This window comes from Chamaea fasciata, unplaced genomic scaffold (genome assembly GCF_029207755.1).
Source record: "Chamaea fasciata isolate MVZ Bird 193981 ecotype frontalis unplaced genomic scaffold, bChaFas1.0.hap1 SCAF_1, whole genome shotgun sequence".
Classification (NCBI taxonomy): domain Eukaryota; kingdom Metazoa; phylum Chordata; class Aves; order Passeriformes; family Sylviidae; genus Chamaea; species Chamaea fasciata.
This window is the reverse complement of record NW_027094086.1, coordinates 71,561,481-71,584,148: the sequence shown is the minus strand read 5'-3', so window position 1 is coordinate 71,584,148 and position 22,668 is coordinate 71,561,481. Positions and strand designations below refer to the sequence as shown.

At 37.1% G+C, this 22,668-nt stretch overlaps 1 protein-coding gene across 3 annotated transcripts in view; it reads right to left on the bottom strand.

Annotated features, from left to right (window-relative positions):
• Positions 1-365: 365 nt before the first annotated feature.
• The window catches only part of MTRR (5-methyltetrahydrofolate-homocysteine methyltransferase reductase), a 28,498-nt gene continuing 6,195 nt past the window's right edge, over positions 366-22,668 (bottom strand). For 2 of the 3 annotated variants that reach the window (XM_066185969.1, XM_066185978.1), the window contains exons 4-16: positions 20,621-20,774; positions 17,430-17,547; positions 16,145-16,517; positions 13,142-13,264; positions 11,369-11,522; positions 10,494-10,582; positions 8,617-8,797; positions 7,238-7,280; positions 6,623-6,809; positions 4,227-4,345; positions 2,625-2,717; positions 2,358-2,537; positions 366-1,367 (exon numbers count right to left, since the gene is read on the bottom strand). In XM_066185969.1, coding sequence (XP_066042066.1) covers positions 1,223-1,367; positions 2,358-2,537; positions 2,625-2,717; positions 4,227-4,345; positions 6,623-6,809; positions 7,238-7,280; positions 8,617-8,797; positions 10,494-10,582; positions 11,369-11,522; positions 13,142-13,264; positions 16,145-16,517; positions 17,430-17,547; positions 20,621-20,774 — 1,959 coding nt within the window. In that variant the 3' untranslated portion in view covers positions 366-1,222. The remainder of the gene's footprint in view (positions 1,368-2,357; positions 2,538-2,624; positions 2,718-4,226; positions 4,346-6,622; positions 6,810-7,237; positions 7,281-8,616; positions 8,798-10,493; positions 10,583-11,368; positions 11,523-13,141; positions 13,265-16,144; positions 16,518-17,429; positions 17,548-20,620; positions 20,775-22,668) is intronic. The other variant, XM_066185984.1, reaches the window with a different exon arrangement.

Sequence of the window (22,668 nt, the reverse complement as noted above, 5' to 3'; positions counted from 1 at the left end):
CATCCCAATCTTCCCATTTTTAAAATAATTTACCTACTAATTAAGTAATAATCATTAGAAAACAACAAAAGTTGCAGTAAGTGATGTGGTTCTGATCATGTGTAAGTCAAAACAAAACAACAATTCCCCACAAGAAATAAGTGATCATTTGTCTAAAATATTCACTCATACTTTGTGTTTATCTTTAAAGGTCTAAGCATGATTTAGAATCAAGGAGACAACATGAATGTTTAGAAGTTAGAAAAAGCAGAGAGAAGAGAGCAGGGCTCTGAAGAGAAGCATGAATGACTTACTTTACTTTTCCACCTATGTGCACTCCAAATGTCCCTTGTTAGAAAGACAACCAGACACTTCAATAATTTGTTTTCAGACACTTTATTTTGCAGTGGGTGGCCATACATAAGGGCAATTAATTTCAAACCACCATATTTTCTCTCTTCAACTTAAGAAGAGAGGAAAGGAATCTGAGAAAGTATTTACCAAGCAATATTGTCCCATCAACCAAATTTAATGCAACTGGTGAGTTTGCTCATAAATTAAACAACAAACATTTCAGAGATGGGAGTGAAAACAATTTCAAAAGAACTATGCAGGAAGATCTAATCAGCATTAGAACAGTGTGTTGCAAATTTTGAGACATGATGTAATGATGTGATGAAAAAGCTAATTATTTAAAGAGAACTTTGGAGTTGAAATTTTTCAGTAACCAGTAACATCCTGGACATTCATTCCTTTGGGAAGTTACTGTCATAGTGCAAGAAGAAAAAATACAGCAGTCTCAGGACGTATCTAGGAAGGGTTCAAGTAGATTGTGGCAAATCAGTAATATACTTCATGATGCACAGATCAGTGTATACCATATTTACTCTGTAGCTTCTTTATGTATATATTATAGGAAAAGATACATGATTTAATGTCAACATACAATTATGCTTGTACAAGCGGAGAAGATTTTAGTTTATACAGCAACCCAATCTTAAGATGAGAAAATCAAGGCACTGAGACAGTCCATTATGAAACATCTCTAGAAAACCATACATTTCAAAGGCCAGGCTGGTTTGTTGTCATTTAAAAGGTTTCATACTCCTGTTGGAAAGGTCAATAAAAAAAGTTAACATTTGTGCGACTACTGACGGAACTTTTGGCAGTAACTTTTAGTCAAAAACATGTGTGTGTAAAAGAAAGTATTTTGCATTACAAAGATATAGGAAAAGCTAAACATTTAGCTCCAAACATCCTGCAAATATCGTTTTGCCTCTCGAAGCATGGCCAGGATTTTCATTGCTTCCAATTTGTCAGCTTCCATTTCCATGCTTAAAATGTCTACTACAGCATCACTTACATCATCAGCCATGTGCTTCTTATCTCTGAAAAATAAAAAATAGAGGAGGAAAAGCATAATAGTGTATTTTTCCATCTATCAATAGCTTCAGAGGCACGACAATACAGGAAAGAATCATTAAAAAATCCCAAACAAAAATATAGCTTTTATATTGTACAGCATGATTCTCAGAGTTTTCCTGTAGCTGAGCATTATTATTAACATTAACTAGGGTTTCTCTCAATAAAACACTATCTAGTTTCCAGCATGCTGTAATTCATAAGTAAAAATCTTGCAACCCTAGTTGAGCTGCCAGAAAAGAATTGGTTTCTTTAAGGAAGAACTGGACCTGCTGAACGAGTTTTGATTCCTAAATCACTACATGGTTCCAATATAAAAGAAAAAAACCCAACAAAACTTGTTACCAAATCTCACTTTATTAATAGTGTTATTTTTAATAAAAATAGCTGACATTTATACCCGCAGGAGAACACATTAACATTGGGCCCTATATTCAAACTGTTTGTCCATTTATCAGCAAACTTTCTAAAAATCTTGAACCCCCAGGAAAGTTAGCATCCACAAACAAAACCTCCCACTGTAGAATTTATTACTATGACAGAACTTCAGCATTCTGGAACACCCAAACCCAGAAAACAGCAGAAGACTGCTATTGTCTCACAGATGAGCAGTTTCTCATCACATCTATTCATAGATCTCATTTTCTAAAGAGAAATCTATTGGCTTGAAACCTCCTATGATTTAATTGAATACTCAACAAAAAAAAGGAAAGGAAATGATAAGCAACTAAAACAATCAGTAGATCTGTGTGCTTACAAGCTGTAACGCTTGACACACATCTTGAAGAATTTCAAGATTCTACTGGAAGACAGTAGACACAGGGACCACAGTCTAGCCCTCCAGGAAGGCTCTTTCAGTATCGTATTGGTCCTTTCTTTCAGACAGCTCTAAGTCTTTCTAAAGCCTCAAACTTCTGCTACTCTCTTTCTGAACAGTCCATTTCCACTCTACTCACCCACATACATAGAAGTAACCTCTCTCCTTCAGCAGGATTCTGGCAACTTCCTTAGCACAAAGCCTAAGGATGTCTTGCACATATTTAGGTGGGGCCACTTCTGCAGTTGAAGAGTCTCTTGAGAAACAAACCTTAAGATGAGTTAAGGTTCCATTTTCATGAAAACATTGGAGCTCATCTCTGAAAGGTAATAAAAACCTGTTGGCAGTGGCTCAGAGATGAACATTCCCTCATGAATACAAAGTGCATGTTAAATAGTGAACTTGCTTGAACAAATAGTCTCGGTCCTGATGCCGACAACCAAAAAACAGCCACGTTTCTCCAAATTCCCAGTCTGTATGTTGTTCTCTGAGCTTTTGCCTAAAAAAAACAAAAAAAAAATTCCAATCCTGTTTTATCAAGTGCAGAATCTGAAACATCTATAACCTAATTTTCACTTGAAGTAGTATTTTAAAAAACCCTTTGGATTGGCAGAAATGTGAAACGATTTAGGTAAATCAAAGTCAAACCCCCATTTGATTTTCTTGACTACTCACTTTCAGACCAGCTCAAGATCAATCAAGTTCAAATGGCTTTTTTTTGGCCACAGTTTCACATTGGAATAGTCAAGACTGACACATCCAACCATCTCAAAAAATAATTCTGACTGTTGAATAAGGAGCTCACTACCTTTTATCCTTCATTGGAAGCTATGTAAAACCACCCGGGAAAACTAAGCAGTTTTAGAAGACTTTCCATTTAATTGCAGATACCTGCTAGATTTTATGAATAATAATTTATTAACTACCACATAATCAGAAAAATTATTTAATTTTCTTGAAATAATGCTGGAAGTATTATTTTAAAGGACTTTTAGCTGCCATTTTCTAGTTACATTGTGAGAGAGAGATGTCATTCATACTTTAAAATAAAATGCAAAATACTTCTGAGAAGTAAAGATATATTTGGGAATCAAAATTAAGGAGTACATAATGATTTGGTTAAAGCAAAGCATGGACTTAAAAACATCATGTCAAAATTTCACTCTTCTCTCAAATGAAATGTTTTAAAAATTGTTATAGGACCCAAGAAACTTCATTATCTTGCCGGAATTTATTGAGTCACGTTGGAATACGTGTGGGTTACCTTTAAAACTCAGAACCATTCCCACCCAAATACTTCACTTCTCCTGTTCTTCTTGTCCTCAGAATGATCAAGTTTTTAAATATTCTTGGTGACGTGCTGTCACTTTTTAGACAAACATCTCTTTGCCTTGCAAAACTTCGCTGCTGGAGTTGGAGAGGAAAAATAAAAGTTCCACCTTCCCTCACACACAAACCCCAAACACCAAGACTACTGCTGAGTTGAAGGTTCTGGTGTCAAGCTCCTTTTCTTAAAACATCAAAATGTAAACCACACAGAAATAAGAGAATATGGGAGAAAACTTGACATTCATCATGTCTTTTAATATAGATATGACTTCTCAAGGAATTGGATTTTGAATAACAAACTTAAGCCAATCAACACTTTAAAAAAACTATCATCCTCTTGCAAGACTTCCATCACCAACCCAAACAGATAAATGATTTAATGTCTTATTACTATTTCGGCAATTCTCATGTATCTACCATTATACTATACTATAATTCCAATTTCTCATGTATCTACTATTAATAGTAAATACAGCCAGATAAAAAAAAGTAAATTTAACTACTTTTAAAAAAAAATAAATACACAATGCTTGTTTAAAATTATTAAGACTGCTTATAATCAGCATACCACCATTAGAAAAAAGAAAAAAACATTAACTGCATTTATACGCAAACCCTCAGGCTGTATTCCTCCTCAACATAAAAAAGGCTGCTCTCCAGGCAACAACTTGGTACATACCTATGTTGTAGGAAACCAATAAACGGTGAAATTCCTGTTCCAGGACCAACCATAATGAATGGCACAGATGGGTCTGCAGGTAAGTGGAAAGCATTGTTTGGACGAGGAAAAATAGAGATCTAAAATTAAATTAGATAAAATACAATTGAAGGGTATTCTTAAGCAGTGAAAACGCCATGATATTTTTAGAACCTTCAGGATATTTATACAGCATATGTACCCACACACCCTTCCAAATCCTGAGCTTCAGAGTTCACCTTTAATGCCACACAGACAGTTAGAATAAAATCCCACAGAAGTCTCTGGAGAAAAAAAAAAAAACAAAACAACAACCAAAAAACCCCCAAACCACACCATATTTACAAACCTATTAATCCATGTGGAGGAAAAGTGAGATAAACCACACAGGCATCAGTTTCTGAATATGAAAACTGATTGCACCACAAATTCGGGGAATACTGTTTCAGAATGCACGGAAAGTTTGGTGTTGGCATTTGAAGGGCAGTAAAGCTATTTTATTGCTCTTAAAGGCAACTCAACCTTTTTTTTACATTGTGGAATATCAGGATTTGTTTATAGTGAATTGAAGCCTACTGGTAAAGCGCCAGCTTCCTTTATTTTCATAAAAGTTTCATATGATTTCCAAAAGTTCATATGGGTGAGGGGAGGCACGTAACATCTCAAAGATCTTGGAAAATGTTTTATATAATCCCACTGATAAACAGTAATTCTAATTTTCTGTGTCAGAAAGGAAGTGATATTTTCATGGCAGCTCTATACCTATCCTCTGAGACATGGGCAACATAATCTGTAGAAAACAAGAGACTACTATTTTGAATTCTAAAAGATTATTCAAGACTCAACAGCAGCCATAGCAGAGCTTCATCCAATAAAGTAATAAGCAAATATCCAATTTATTTTGCACATTAATTATGAAAGGATTTGAATTTACTTTCAAGTTTAAGGAAGGGAGATAGGCACTAGGCCAAGTTATTTAAACTCTGTTGTGTAAATATGAATAGTTTAGCACTACTCATTTGTCTGTACTTTAATTCACTACAGACATAACAATGTTAAAGAGCATTATTTTCCTACTTTCATATTCATAAAAAAATAGAATAATTCTTGCTGGTGGGGTGCAATACTTTATATGTATACACTTCACATGACACTTGAGTTAGGAGGCTATTTACCCTATTAATGATTCCTAACTGGTCATTCTTTCAAAACAGACTGTAAATGGTAAACACATTTATACTGTAAAGTGTATTCAATTAATCTATTTTTGCATAAGATCACACTCATCTATTTTGTATTGTTATTACATTTATTTCTGTAATCTACGTGGATTGCTGCACATTTATCTATGCTGAATTCTACGTTTGCAGTAGACAGAAACAGTTCTAAACTTTATCCAGACTCATTTTGTAATAATCTTTTTTTTTTCTTTTTAGCCACCTCTTTTGCTTGTTTGATCTTAAATTAATTTCAAATTAATTATATTTTAAATAAAGATGTGAACACCAGAGAAAGATGTATGATGCACATATTAATCTTTGCATTAGTTTTAAAAAATTAAGATAACTTGTATGGTGTTTTTTCCCAATTTTTCTGAGTGGCACCTTGAATTATTGGCAGAGTTTTCTTTCAACCAAATTTTATTCCTGTTGCCATTTTTCATAATCAAACACAGATTAGGCTGCCAGTAGTTCTTTTTGAGGAAAGATATGTATATCATACATATCAATTATACAGCAGAATTCCAATTTTTTAATAATTAGCTCAGAGCTAGTGACTTTGAGATTGATTAATTACACAGAATCTCTGCCACAAAATGAAATGAGGGGAAAAAAATAAAGTACCTACTCCCAGCAATATCAACTGTGCCAAACAATCACTGATACACATCAGAAAAAACCACAGATGACTGTCCCCTGTGTCATATTCAATATGTGGGTCTTTGCAAACTCTGAAAGACCTGACAAGAAGTGTGAGTTTTACAGTTTCTCCCTGATTACCTGCCACTGTTTCCTGGAAATGACCAAGTGCCTCTCTCTTGTGATGCAAACAGCCATAACCATTTAATTACACAGTGGTAGTTTAGTCCATGAAAACATCCTTCAAGATACACTTAGGACTAGAGAGGGCTGGAAAACAACTCTGGCCTTTCAGTAATGGGAAATTTCACAATTTAGGTATGCACAGATAAATAAAATTAAACTTTAGTGTTTAGGAATGAAGTTCTGGACATGTTATATAGAAGTAGGGTAGAACTGCAAAATCAAGGTGTATGCTGCCAAAACACCTGCACTACATCACAGCAGTGAACAAAGAAACCTGCAGTCGTTTCAGACATGGAATTTAACAGTTAATGACCTCAGATATAATATTCATACCTTTCCAGCTGAAGAGCTTTCTCCTTTTGTATCCAGAGAGTTTTTACTGGGATGCAGTAGAGGTGCAACTAATTCAGCAAGCCACCCTGTACATACTCCTTTCCGTGAGACTGGTCTAGAGGGACCGGCAGGGAACTCCACAACATTAAATACAAAGCGCAGCCGTCCAGGCTGATATAAGTTTGAACTGCAAAGACAAAAATACTAAAAATCCAACCCAAAACCTGAGAGACAGCTGTACAATTTTGCAGCGAGTCCGTTTGCAGCCCAAAACATTTCAGTTGAATCAATATTCTCAATGTTTAGTTAACTACATAATATTTTCATTTAATGAGAAATTGTCTTAAGGCTGGACTCAGAGGCCAGTGTCTACAGAAGGGAATCCAAATTCCTACCAGATTCATGCGTGTATGAGCTTGTTCTTGAGAGCTTAACCAAAGCCCTGCCACACACTCAATATTCTTTGAAACAGTCATTGTTTTTTGCAATAGGGACACAACTATGTTTTCTCCTTCACTCCTCTCTTTCTTCCTCTGATTATAACATACATAAACACATATGAGAAAAACCTCATACCTAAATAACTAAGAAGATACAATTTGAGTATTTCATTACCTTGACACTGAGTAGGATCTGGCTTGTAATTTAGGAAGATGTTCTGAAGAAGAGAAAAAAGTAATCACTTAATTGATTCACCCCAATGAAGATATTGTATAATGAGTGTTTACACTACAACAGATTACAAGATATTTTAACTTAACTGTAATTTTATTCTAGTAACATTCAGTGTTTGTGGTTCAGAGAAGAGCAATTAAGACCTGAAATCTATTTTGAATGGGTTTTAGACTTTGTGGAACATTAATTAGAGATCCTATAAAATGAGACCATAACAAATAATTTATGGGGTTCTTGGTCAAACAAAAGTGACTGTAAGGTGTACAGAAGAGATGCCAGTAGCTAGCAGATGAGGTGAAGCTTGAAATTTAATTTTCCTCAGCTTTCCTCTATGAGCTCAAAAGCTCTCACAAAGAGATTGCTTGATTTAAAGTTTCCTATATATAATGTCCTAGAAGCAGATGTGCCAGCTCAGTTTCAAACCACTGATTACCTATGCAAAGTCTTAAAATCTCAGCTGAAAAAACAAGACACAGGAGTTCATGGGGCATTTTTTGAACAAGCAACCCCCTATATATATATCACATACATATATAGATAGAAGTGTGTGTATGTACAAAAGCAAAACTACCCTTTTTGCCAATACATGCACACCCTGACATATTTTAAAAGTGCTCTGCTACATAAGATAGTAGCTAGGCAGAGCTAAAAGGCAGAGCAGTGAAATCACTTGAACAAGACACTAAATCCATTCAGCAATTTTGGGTAAGGGTGGTAAAAATGACTGCGAGAACACAGAAAGCCACTTCTTTGACTCATATTATGAAACATAATAAGAAACTCTGGATTTTAATTTGAAAAATAGCTGCCAGCGATTTCAGATGTATTTGACATGGTTAGAATTGTAGTCTCATCCTTTCAGTATTTTGTATCAGGAACCCAGTGAGTGAGTTAGACATAATATAAATACAAATATAGTGGGAAAAACATTCTGTTTTAACAGGTAAAAGTGCAAGAAAAGACCACACAGGCAGAGAAACTAGGAGTTTGAATTTTTTTTTTTTTTTAATTGTAAGCAATTGATGAACCAATTCATAAAGGCCCTAATCCTCCAAGCACCTTATGCTTACTTTTTATGTACAGGAGTAATAGTCAAAGCATTGGTATGAACCTAAACGCTTGCAGAAAAAAAGCCAAAGACTACAAACTGTAGAACAGAGCTTTGTTCCCCAACAAGAGTTTCAGCTTGATCACTATAGAAACTATAATATTCCTAAAGCAGTTAACTGAACATTTACTCCCCCTTCTTGGGAAACTGAACATTTAGTCTGACACATTTTCAGAAACCAAATCTAATTAAATCTAAATCAGTCTTTTACCAATTAACAGGCTAAGTGAAGGCTTGCAGCTTGGAAAAGCATGAAGTAAATCCAGGAGGCAAACATTAGAATCTCTAATAAAGGAAGTGTAATCAGAGGCCCCTTGTCTGCTGGAAAGCTCTTGAAGCCTCCGTTTTTCTCCCGCATCACTGGTACATTCTACAAGAGCTCGCAAAAATGCCTGTAGGGGAGAAAGGAAAGAGTGAAGGGTAAAAAAACTTGTCCATTTGGGAAAATGGTCACAAAACTGGGAAAAACCTGGGTTGCCTGGGGACAGGAATTAGGTTAATAGATAATACACTTTATTTCTCAATTTTTTTTTGATTGCTCTTCTAATGCCTGCAACAAACCAGCACATCAGAAATTCCTACTTAGCCTGAGCAAGGAAGAGACAAAAAAAAAAAAAAAACAGCCACAAGCCACATCCCCCAAAATTCCAGATGTTTGAAAGATGTTCTTATTGCCGCAATTTACACTTCAGTTAGGAGGCTCCATAACAGAATTCAAGACAAAACACCATTTGCAAAGTTACAGAAGCCAGGAAATGAATAACAAAAATCTTAGAAGAGGTTTGACTATAAATAAATCATGGTATTAAATGAGTCATGTTAATGTTGTTGTGGTGTTTTATTCTATACTTTATGCCTACATACTGGTAGTGTAAATTTTTCTTAAAGGAAAGTTAAATTGAGCATTTTAAGATAAAGTGAAGATCAGATGTAAATAGTTACAATCTTTTTTTCAAAACAGGAAGATGGAAATAGACAGAGTGCATAAAAGAAAAGTGATAGAAAACACCAAATGCAATCAGATGACACATTCTACACAATGCAATACTTGGAAAATAATGTGTGCTCAACCACAGAGCCTCCAGACAATAGTTTTGAGCATGGAGTTACATAAAGCACATTTTAGGCTGAAGACTTAATACAGAAGACAGGTTATAAAAACTGGTTTCAGTGCTATTCCCCAGCCAGTACTCTCTGCCTACTCTTATTGCTGAGACAAAATTTCAAAACCATTAAATGTGGTTTTGAAAAGGTTGAAACAACAGGAAGATTCTCTTCTGCTGTAAAATCCACTAAATTGAGTAAAAAGGTCCTCCCAAAAACTGATTTCCCTCAGAGACCCGACCACACAATCATTTAGCTTCATCTTTCATATAAAGTTATCTTTAAAATATATTTTTACAATATCAGAAATACAGATGCATTTTCAGTTCGAACCTTTGAATTTTTTACATGCACAAAATGAAAGGAAAATAAGATATACATGTTGTGAAAACAAATACTATAAAAGCAAAAACCTTTCTTTGAATTCTGCTAGGTTACTGAAATGTTAAAGAAAAAGCTTTAAAATTTCAGAGATTTCACAATATTGTGAGTTGGAAGGGGCCCACAAGGATCACTGACTCCAGCTCTTAAGTGAATGGCCCACACAGGGTTACTAGCACCACACTCTGACCGACCAGCTCATGTAAAGGACACCGTGGTACATTTGCATGCAGCAACATGTGTCTCTTGAGCAACAGAACTTGACAGATGTGGCTCCCTCTGATTAAAAAGCCTCTTTACTTTAAAAAGACTGTGGGGCTAGGTTCAGTCAGCCTTCCCAGTTATCTGGCACCAAGTTATCTAACACTTTTCTACTTACTACCAGACTAGTCACGAATCAAGATACCGCAGAGCAGGAATGTCTGCCAGATAAACTACCAGAAGTGACATTTCTCAGAGTAAAGTACAAACAGTAGCACACAAACTGACAATCCTTATTCACCGAGAGGTACCATAACTACACACAAAACAAGGACAGGTCTGTAAGTGACCACATAGCATAGAATTACTAATTTCTCTTTAGAAGAAAAAACACATAAGCACCTTTTTGGGAATTGCTCTGATTTCCAGACACCACGTTAGAATGAATTTGATAGTGCTTCTTTCAGGGATGTGTTGTGGACGAGATGCTCCTAGTTCAGCGGGAGAAAAAAAACCAAAAACCAAGTAAAATGTGCATCTATTAATATACAAAGGTGGCATCACATATCTCACACTTAATGGACAACTTTTGCAGCCCTCAAAGATGTGGGGAATCTCACAGTGAGAGCTGATTTAGCTCTAACCAGAACAACAAAGAGCCCTACACCATCCCGTGGAAATAAAAGGCACAGCTCAGCAGCACTATTTAAGATACCAGCTGCAATGCAAGAATGGAGTAATTCACACAGGTCCAGCTGGCAGTGCACAGGCACACTCTGAACCTGCAGCTACTCCTTCTGAAGCATGGCATCATAAGACTCAGGAGAACACATCCACAGACCTACAGGTCCATTAGAAGGCACCTTGCAACTGCACTAAGGCTTGTCCTTGAGGAGTGCAACCCTCTTAGGATGTAAAACAGATTGACATGCAGTGTTGTGCAAGGAGATTTTACTTTCAAGTGGGGGATTGTAAGGTTATGTGATTAAAGCCTTATCTCCATAAACATGAAGGAGCACAGAGTAAGAACAAGATGGATGAATGCCAATGCCAGGCTGCAGTTCCAATCAGGAGCTCATCCACTCTCATCTACAGTAAAACTAGCAGCAGCATTCTTATGCATCCTCTTTTCTGACACATAGCTATGACTTCCAACATGCCTGCATGGAAAGACAACTGTGTTCCCATACTAAAGGTAAAAATGTTCAAAACTATGCACATCAACTCCTACGCACACAGAAAGGAGCACTGGTGCATGACATTGCACCACGACATACCTTTCTTTTTAGTGCCCTGCTTAACTTTTATCCAAACAAAGTCATCTCCTTTTCCAGAAAGTCCTAAAATGTGAAGAAGCTCTTCCACTTCACTGACATTGTTGGGACATATTATACAGAAAGCATCTCCAGGTTGGTACCCAAAGGCTGTATCCTGTTTTAAAACATGAAACATTTCTATTAAATCTTACTACAGACCAAAGCATTCCCATTTCTGACAACAACCTTCCTAATATTGTGCTCACATTAAGTCAAATATTCATTTTCTCTGTACCAACACTTGGCTGTTTTGAGCACATCATAAATGAAGTACTCATGTTTTCTTTCCAGGCTTAACCTTACTAATTAGAAAAACTCTTTCCTTATCTGGTTTAAATATTTGGACACACTTTAATGAGAACTGCTGAGCAGCCCAAACAGAAGGAAAATAAATACGTATTAAGAGGTTGTGTTATATAATCAGCCCAAATCATTAATTTACTGATGTTCTACATTTTCTGGTTTGAGAAGAGCATAGAAATGAAGTCCTCATAATTAATGCAACTTTTTATAGAGATACATCATCATGAAAAGAAAATTTGCTGGTTAAACTATTTGATGAATTGTGACACAAATCACCAGAATCACTTTTATTTTTTTGGAGGAAAAAAAGAAAAATAACTAGACAAGAGCACAGTGAAAATTCAGATCTTATGACCTAAATTCTACTTAGCTGCCTGAAATTCTTGTGTGCAGTTCAAGCCTCTGCCTGTTAAAGAAATATGCAGAATTATACTTGCATCATTATGTTTCCCTTATGCATCAGGTGAGTGACCAGCATACACAGACTGACAAGAATGTTAGGTGAAAAAGGCAAGAAAATGCTTACATTTTCAGTGGGTGCTGATGACAGAATACATATATACACACAAATATATGCAATAAGCCATGTCAGTCAAAGAATCAGTTGCTCGAAACTTAACAGAATCTATTTATAACTGAGATTTAAAGATGTCTCATGTACATTGAGACAGATTAGGCTAAGAAAGTCCAATAGAAGGTACTGACAAAAAATCACAATATGCCAAAAGTAATATTCTATCAATTTGAGAAACCACCCAAAAGCAACATCCTTTCCTTTTCAAGATTTCTTATAAAGTAATATTGAGCACTCTCTGCCTGTCTTTCACCTTCAAACCAGTATACAAAATACGATCTTCAGTGAATAAACTAAACCAGTTTTTTAACTGAGGGTCACTGAGGTTGACAGTTTGAGCAGTACGTTAACAAGGCACAGCAAATGGATGTCAAAGGCAGAAATAGTGCTCAAGAGCTAACAATTCCTTTTGCTTGATACTATTAGTGAAATTACTACTGGTGTAGATTACCCACCACAATGAACAGTCACAATTTACTATGGTTTCTGAATAGTCTTCAAGTTGTATACTTATAAACAGAAAGACTATTAATTTTCAGTATTCCCTGACTGCCTTTCTCCACTGCAAATTCCCTTCATAAAGGTCTTGCACTCAATATGATATTCATGGAACAACAAAGAAATTAACTCGACACTTTGTTCCTGTTTTGACTTTCATGGAGTCCTATTTTTCTGCGAATAAATCAAACTTTACATTTACAAAACAGATCAGCCTAAGATGACATCCTTTTGTATAGAGAATTATTTTTTCTTTTTAAAGTCAAATAAGTAATTTTTTCCCTCAGTAATTATACATAACACACATGTTTCTCACCCTTTATTTTAACCCACTAAAGAAAAAACAATCACCAACTTACAGCAATATCAAGCTCTAAGAGCAATGCAGTTTTTATCGCATCTTCCCTAGTGAGCTGCACTGCTTTTGTAACTGGCACTTCAAAGGTTGTTCCCTCTGAGATAAGTGAAGACAGATGTGGATTCTGGAAAAGATGACACAAAAACTTACACTAAAAACGCAAATCAGCTTTATGACATCTTACTATGACTTACAGGAACTGGTGTAGATACAGGTTGTTTTTGAAACAATCTCAGAAAACAACCCAGAACAATAAGCTAAAACATGAATCTTCAATAGAGTGTTTTGCTCTTTTTAAAAAATCATATCTAAGTAATAGCAGGCATATATTCAATTAAAAAATGAAGTAGGCTTGAATAGTCTAATGGGCCTACATTATTATCAAATGCAGCGAGCTGTTTCATTTTTCAAGAACTACTTTGAAAATAGCCAATTAGAGAATGGCATTTATGTAAAACCCCAGAAAACTCCTGCTTAATTAAAGGATTATTAGGTATATAGAATGGACACAGGAAGTAAGAACAAAAGTTACATCACTGCAGGTTTACAGTTTAAAGTTTTGGGGTCCATTTGGGGTCTACTATTACAGGCAACTTATAAAAGGAGTTTAAAACTAGAGCTAATGAGCAAAACGCACTCTACAGGACAGCATCATTTTATAACACAACATTTCTACACAGGTAAAAATGACAAGTATGACAAATGGGCACCAAGAATAATTCCAGATCACATATGTAAAAGGCTGTCACTTGAAGATCAGACTACAGCCCTCACTTCTCCATCACTATAGTCAGCAAATTTCATTTGAAATCAATGCAGACAAAAATAAAAAGAGGTAGGAGGGATACTAAATGCCTATAACAGTACTCTGTCAAATGTAAAGGAATCATCCTACAAATAGGACAGTATTTGTCAATCTGAAGACTTCCTATTTAAAATAGGAGACAAGAGAATCACTTGAGACCAACAGCTGGAAGTTTCTTTGTTCTCTGAAGATTTTGACATGGTGATTAATGGCTTGGGCCATATCAAGTCATTGTGCATCAGCTGGACTGTTGTAATTGTCTACATTTGTATTCCCTCCAAGTCAAATTCAAGGTATAATGAAATCAAGATTTAAGCTAAATTATCTTATCTTACACTTCCCACAAATGCTTTAGACTTTTGCTGCTCTGCTATTAGTATGCAGCAGCTTGTTAATTCAACCCTGAGACTCAACAGCCCATGACAAGATCATTTAAATAACTGGAGATATCATGTACCAGGCCTTCTTTAAATGGCAGGGAGTCTCTGTTTGGAAATATTGAAACCTCAACTTGATGCATTTCAAAACTCACCAACTTCAGCTGTGCTCGGCAAAAAATACCCATAGCTGCTGTTGCAATGTGAGATACCAAAAAAGGACATGAATTATGTGATACCTGCAAAACCAAACATGATCCTACACAGAACCCACTTGTTGACAAGGTCTAGCCAACTATGTCAAAAATAGTTCCAAAGGAAAAAAACACAAACACACATTTCATACTTTCCAGGGCTCAAGAAAACCACCCTGTTTTATACCTGAAATCTGGACTATAATTTTCAATCTGTCTCTGAGTTCCAGATTAGCAGATTCATCTTTTTCCATTTGCTGTTCAAAAGCAAAATCAACTTTTTTTTTTTTTTACATACAGAAAAGTTAAGGCATCAGTATTAGAACCTGACGAACTATTTCATGGATCAGTCTAAGTATATGCTGACTTTAAGAAAATGGGCTCTTTGAAGGACTGTAGCAGCACATTCAACACAACTATTAGTCTTTAGTAGAAGAGTACCTCTAAATCATAAACCTCCAAGAATTTAATTTGGATTATTGAATTTAACAACCCCAGCAAAACCAACAATGCGAGGTTTAAAAGAAAAGCAAAATTATCCTGTGTTTAAATCCATACACCCTTCCATAACTGTATTAGCTAGGCTAAGTGATTTCCATTAACAGTCTCAACAGAGAGAGAGTCAGTCCAGAGGATACTAAAGGGCTTTCATGATCATGAGGAGCCACATTAGAGGACTGGGCCCAGAAACCCCACCTCAGCTCAGACTGGTTCTTCAGTACTGGCCTCAGCTACATCACATCAGTACTGGTTGGCAGATCAATCACAGATCAACAGGATCTGCACATATATTCTGTAGATCCAGGCCTGGATCTTGAGACCAGTTTCTTGGCTTGGGCCAAGATTCTGACAAACCTGTCTGATGATCTGCACTCTTGGCTGATCCTGGCTGCCATCTCCTGGCTTGCATTGCTTGGGTAGTAGGTAGCAATGCTGGCTGTGTTACCGCACTCAGCTCCTGGCTCCCTGTCATTTAAAGAGCAGACAGACTTCACTGCTTCCTTGCAAGGATAACTGAAACATCTGCCCTCTGCAGGCAACCAGAAAAGTTTGAGTCACTCTTGCCAACTGGAGATCATTTCCAGCTCATGCTAACTCTTCTCTTAGTACAGGAGGTCTTTGTTCAACATGGCTCCAACATGAAAAGCAGACCAGCTTTTGATCTACACTTCATCATCCATTTCCACAGTAAAATAATGATCATGTTTGCACAATGACAAGTTTCTCCGTTATTAACTAAGCAGCAAGATTTTGAGCAATTTTACAGCCTCTTAGCGCATTCTGAAAGTACTAAAAATTTGAACAGAAACTTTACTGTACCTCTCAGTACAGCAAGATGTTTTCACTGTTATAAGCCACAGAGGATTTGAATTTGTTCCTTCCTGACATTGCAATACCAACTTACTATTTAGCTGAATTATATCTTGACATAAGTGTCCATAACTCATATGGTGGCACCTACATTCAACATAAATGGATTTTTTACTTAAAATTCAAAAGCCTCCTGCATTTGGGGACATATCTCTGTTATGTAAAGATTCACTTGCTCTTTTGAGCCTTTAGTAGGAGTATACACTTCTACTCCTACAAGAGCTAGAGGCTTCCATCACTCAAAGGGAAGACCTTACCTCACCCTGGGTGTCCTGAAACTCCACCTCGATATATTCTGGTGGCAGGGCAGGAATATTAAGAGGAGACTGAGAGACAGGAGGGACAGAATGAACAAGTGAAGGTTCAGTGTCTCTAGCTGGAGCCACAAGATGGATGTCATCCAGTTTCTGTGACAGAATATCGGAAGCCCTTGCTTCCTCATCTTCTAGCTTCAAATTCTGTACTTCAGAGCTTAGCTGTAGTTCATGCACAGCATGTGGAGCTGTAGAGATAGAGCTGGAAACAGCATCGACAGCACTGTTCATGCCTTCTTTCTCTTTCTGCAACTGTAATGCTTCCTTGAGGGCAAGCCAAAGTCCATTAATCCAAGGATCAACCACTAATTCCAAACTGGGAATGGGGGGGAAGAAAAGAAGAAATGCATGGATGAACTATTGCAACTTCCTGGACTGTTAATTTACAAGTAACGAAAGACCACAAAAGCAAAAAACTACTCACTTTCCATTTTTAATATATATCTGCAGCTGTTACCAAAATTACTTCTTTGTCAAAAAAAAATTATTTAGTTGTTATCACTATGTAAATTTACAAAGTCTAAAATGTGTAACAGCCCTGCTCTTCTTTCAGTTTCTCATTTTTATTTTCATATGCTGAACTTTATGACAGAAACTTTAAGGAATGGCAGCAGAATACGCAACTCTTCATTGTGCAACAGCAACATCAGTAGCTTACACTAATGGCCCATTTTTATTATTTCAGAACACAAGAGATAAGTTTTATGGTTATGACAATGTTTGTGTTCAATTGCCTTGCATCACCATGCACAGAACCAATATAATCAGCAGTTCAAAATTACTAAGCCAAGACTGCAGCCTACCGGCCAGAAAGAACAGCAGAACAGGGAGCTGTTTTCTTACATAATTCCTCTACAGCAAAGAGAGAAATCTTCTTACATAATTACTCTAAAGTGATCCTCTGCTCATCCCCAACAGATAAAAAAGAAAAAAAAAAAAGAAAAACTACATTTTCAAACCCCTCTACTTACTCTGACTTATTTAATTTCTAAAACAGCTAAATACTATTTTTCCAGGCATTACAGATGTTTCCTCACTCTTTAAAAAAGGAGTTTTACTTAATGGCAATCGAGACTGAAAAGACATACTGTGCTCAGGCAGAACTCATTTCTATGAGGTGCTGAGTATCCAGCTTCAATGGACTTCAAACGTTTCAGAACATTTAGCCAAATGCTTACACAAGTATTGTATCATGAAGAAATAAAATCCAAACTCATTCTGCTCTTACCCTACACAGTCATCTGCTAATCCTGTGTCATAGAAGTGCTGGGCACCAAGTTCTTGAAGTCGTCGGTCTACTGTCTTTCCTCCATTGCAAAAGAACATGTACTCTGAATCTCCCAGACCTAGCAAATTCAAGAAAGAAGAATCATGTCATTCAGGCAGCCTCCCAGGCTACACAAAGGTCAGGCCAGACTTTTCTTGCAGGCAACACAGAAGAATTGGATATTTTCGAGCCAGTCCACAGCGGGGCACCAAGATGATTAGAGGGATATAGAGCCCTTCTCCTAGGAGTAAAGGCTGAAGTAATCTGGTTTGTTCAGCCTTGAAAAGAGAAGGCTTTGGAGTGACCTAATTGTGGCCTTTCAGTACCTGAAGGGAGCCTACAAGAAAGACACAGGGGATTTTTACAAGGACATGTGGTGACAGGACAAGGAGGAATGACTTCAAACTGAGAATAGGTTTACACTGGATGTTAGTAAGAAATTCTTCACTCTGAGTGTGGTGAGGCACTGGCACAGGTTTCCCAAAGATGCTGTGGATGCCCCATCCCTGGAAGTGTTCAAGGTCACTCTGGATGGGACTTTGCGCAACCTGGTCCAGTGCAAGGTGTCTCTGCCCAGAGCAGGGGGTTGGAGCTTCATGATCTTAAAGGCCCTGTCCAACAAAGGCCTTACATGATTCTATGATAATTATATATATATATACACTTAAACACTTGCATATGTAATATGCATATGCAACTTGCATATTCAGATGCTACATTGAAATATATATATATGTATATGAATTTCAAACAAAATTGTGTTTGTCCCCAAAAAGGGCTGAAAAAGTGGCTCTGAAAACACTGCTTTCAATATTTCACATTTCAGAAGAATACTGCTTTAGTTTGAGGCTTCTAAAAAATAGAAAGTTCCTCTAACTGGAAAAATGTAAGGAACTAAAATAATTTAAAAATTAAAACTGATAAACTATGTGTGAATTACCAAAAGAAATTATCTTTCAGGATTAAGTTGTTAATAATGTTAAAGAGAGACATGAGAGAGTACTAAAAGAAATTAAAAAAAATAAGAAACTTTGGGGAAAAAAAAAGAAGGATCAAACATAGCAGTAATTTTAAACAAGAAAGCTGAAAAATCTGCATGAGGGAATATAGTCCAGCAACCTCCTCTGCATGAAAAATTTCTTTGTAGATCCTGTTTCACCTGCACTGGGCTTTCTGCTCCTTAACTGTCGTGAAGCTGTTTTAGATGAAGATGCTCTTTGTTACCAGCTGAACAGTCAATGCTCTCAGGAGGGCATGGAAGATCCAAGACTTTAGGAGGTCAACCAAATCACTGATCCACCCCACAAAAATGACCAATCATCCTTTAGAGATCCTTGTCCAACAACCCTGAAGACCACCGGTTTTAGGTCCATCTTCACAAATTCTCTAAGTAATCCACACCACGGGTTCACTATTGCTATCATAATTTTTCACAGCCTGACCCTTTCTTGTATACAATTTCAAACCACTAGGTCTTTATTATTTCCACTTGTGCTGGTTATGGCTGGAAAAAAGTTAGTTTTCCTCATCATAGCTAGTATGGGGCTGTATTGTGGGTTTGTGCTGGAAACCGTGTTGATAACTCAGGGATGTTGTAGTTATTGCTAAGCAGAACTTACACTGAACCAAGGCCTTGCCTCTCCTCTCCTGCAAGGAGGGTGGGGGTGCACAAAATGGACACAGCTGGGACAGATGATCCTAACAGAATGACCAAAGGGACATCCCATGAAACATGGCATCATGCTCAGCACATAAAGCTGGGGAAAGAATACGTAAGGGGAGGATATATGCAGCGATGGCATTTATTTTCCCAAATCACTGCTATGTGAGATGGAGCTCTGCTTTGTTGGAGATGGCTGAAACATCTGCCTGCCCAAGGGGAAGGGTGAATGAATTCCTTGATTTGATTTAATTGTGTTCATGGCTTTTGCCTTCCCTATTAAACTATCATTATCTCAAGTGCAATCACTTTCACCCTTCCTACTCTTTCCTCCATTCCACCAGGGAGGGGTTGGGGGAGTGAGAGAGCAGCTGGGTGGGGCTTGGTTTCGGGCTGCAGTTAAATCATGATGCCACCTAATAATGGAGCATTCCTCTCTCCTTATAACAGCCTTTATTTTTCCTCCCTTTTAAGAGGACTTCTGTTTTCTCTCAAGTACAGTACTTGCAGCAAACATTTCATTGCACCAGTTTAGATGGATACCATGAAGGTATGTTAAGACTGATAACTTGTTAAACTTGAATCACATTGTAATTTAGACCCCATAATAATTCCTGCCATAATAAAATTCAGGGTTAATACAACACTTACCTTTACACATACCCATAAGCAGCTATGAAAAACCTGACCAATTCACAAACTATAATGTGTAACCAGGCAATGGCATAACAGCTTGTCAAAATGCTACATGATTAGGATGCACATAGTTTGGACTTCAACAGTATATATCCAGTAGAAATTTCCTTCTAATAGGTCCCATCCTTATCAGAAACTTAGAAGTTTCCTCATTCTCATCTATCAACTTAAACTTGTCAGGTAAAAACAACCTAGGTTCAAAAAGACATTTCTGGAATTTGTTTATAAATGAAATTTGAAAACTCAACAAACTATCCTTACCACCAGCTCACGATATATCATGTATTTTTCCAAATCTGTATTTTGCTGATCCATCTTTAAGCTGAAGATATATTCATTCTCTTGATGAGTACAACATTCAAAACTAAAGTATTATTGCAAATTTAACGGGATGGGAAGATTAAAGGTTTTTACTTTTAAGAACATTTTATGCCGCCTTTCCCTCTGTAGAGAAAAATGCCCAATGACTCACACAGTCAAGTAAATCAATCTAGTTTACAAATCTCTGTAGACACCTGACATGAAATTTAAACTTCAGTTATATATAGCTTATATCATATGGTTTTTATGCAAAGAAAATTAAGCTATAAAAAATTACATTGGTAGCTTACATTTCGATAATTTTTGTGATGTTTTTCCTTTATTGCTCATAGAAGACACTACAAAAACTGCTGCTTATAAAAATAAATGTTTCATAAGCACTTAAAAAAGCCCAAACCACTCATTCAGAAATAAAAACATAAAGATTATTCACTGACATGCAAGTTCTGCAATAATATAGAAAATACTAAGTCACCTAGCAATCCATACTGGAGATGTGAGAAATGGTCAGGAGGCAAGGTCTTGTCTTGAATTTTCTTTACAAACTTGCGAGCAGTGTCTGGTGGGTCTCCTGTCCCAGTAGTGGAAATAACAATAACTACAGGATCCTTTTCTGTTTCCAGGTTATACTACAAGCAATAGAACAAGTTAAGTTACAAGGTGTCATTTAACATATAACTGCAGTCTTAGATAGTCTATCTCCCACCTTTCCTCTTCCTAAGGGTACACAGAATACCATTTCATCTTATTTTACCTACATTAAGCCACAGAAAGTCTTTCAAGTAATTTTGGGGATGCAACTTATGATCCTATTTGGAGTTTTCAAGACCAGATTTGATAAAGCCCTGAAAAACCTGCTCTGACCTCAACTGACCTTGCTGCAAGATGACCTCATGAAGCCTCTTCCAACCTCAAATATCCTTGATCCCACACACAGATGTCCAAATGCAGCATTTTGAGCAAGCTAGTATATACAGGAAGAATACCTCACAACTGCACTCAGACAGCTGAAATACACAGTTCTTACAGTACTTTGTCAAGTGGAAAAGGTATTTTTGTATATATGATCACAATCACACAAGCCAAGTGGGGTGTGGCCATACAAACTTCAGGGATCATTTCTAAGTTCCATTAAGTATCATTTGGTCCTGTCTGATAACTTCCATGTTACAGAATCATAGTATCCTAAAATTAACTAGGTTGGAAAAGACCTTTGAGATCATCATAGCCAAAAAAACCCCCAGTGCTTTTGGGGGAACTAAGGTAGCTCTGACGAGTGATAATCAGACACTGTGCTCTACAGTCTGATTAATTTTGGCCCATTCACCCTTCTCCCAGTTCACTTGTCTCTCCTTTGCTAAAACTGGTCTCCCACATTTCCCAGAGTTTCATGGGGGCTATTCCCATTATACCAGGTTGATAATAACTGCCTGTAGAAGGGACTGAGTGTCAGTCCCATAAATTCGGACCTCATGCAATCATTTATTACTTCTCAAGTAAAAAGCTTTAGCACGTTGCAGCACTGTGCCAATGTGCCATGGGTCTCACAGCAGCCCTATGGCCTACAGGTGGTGACCTCTGTGAAACACAGCTCCAGTCCAGTGTTCGGCAGTGACCTATGGAGAACACCTCCTCCCACCCCATGCCCCAAGTGTGACCAACAGTCAGCGCCATGCTCGGTCAGCTGTAACTGAGTGAGTTTCGAAGACTTCTAAGGGTAGAGATTGCCCTTTTCTGAGCAGCTCCTTCCATGCAGAACTTCTCCACTAGTGTCAAATCTGAGTTTATCAGGCAGTACCCAATGGATTTGGCCTCCTGTTGTCCAGTTTGGCTAACACAGGCTGCTATTAGATCACTCCTTAGCCTCCTTTTTGCCATGAAAAGCAACCTAAGCGCCTTCTACTGCTCCCTGTGGGTTGCAGTTTAAATTATTTCCCAGCATTCCAAGTTAAAAAAAAATAATAGGATTGTGAGAAAATAAAGATTGCAAGAGGAACTGCGTTTCACTCAGAGCAGTTTCAAGACTGAAATTCAAAACTCCAGATTTTGAGGAGTTATGCTCTGAACACCTCCCTCAATAAATCACTCAAACTTTATCTCCTTGTCAAGCCATGTAAAAAATTACCTGACACCAACAACCCAAAAAAGCTAGGAATATACAGAAACAGATTAAAGTGGTTTTGCTGTTGGCAATGTTTCCAAGTCTTTCCCGAAGAAGCTAAAAGCAGTTGCATGGTTAACTTAAATTACTACATATCTTGCCTCTGACAGTGGCCTACAGCAGAGGCCTAGAGAAGCACAGTAAACACGCAAAGATATTGATATTCCCTGGGCACTTTGTCAGACTTCAAAGAGCTGTGGTCCAAGAACCTTCCAAACAGAGCTTTTGCCTTTTACAAGTTCAGGCAAACTCCAAGTACTCACAAAATCCCGTGACTTTCAAAACGGAACTCTAAGTTGTACAAAAAAAATCCTTAAGGGTCCTGTTGCAATAAGGACTCAGATTTTCAAAACTTCCACAGC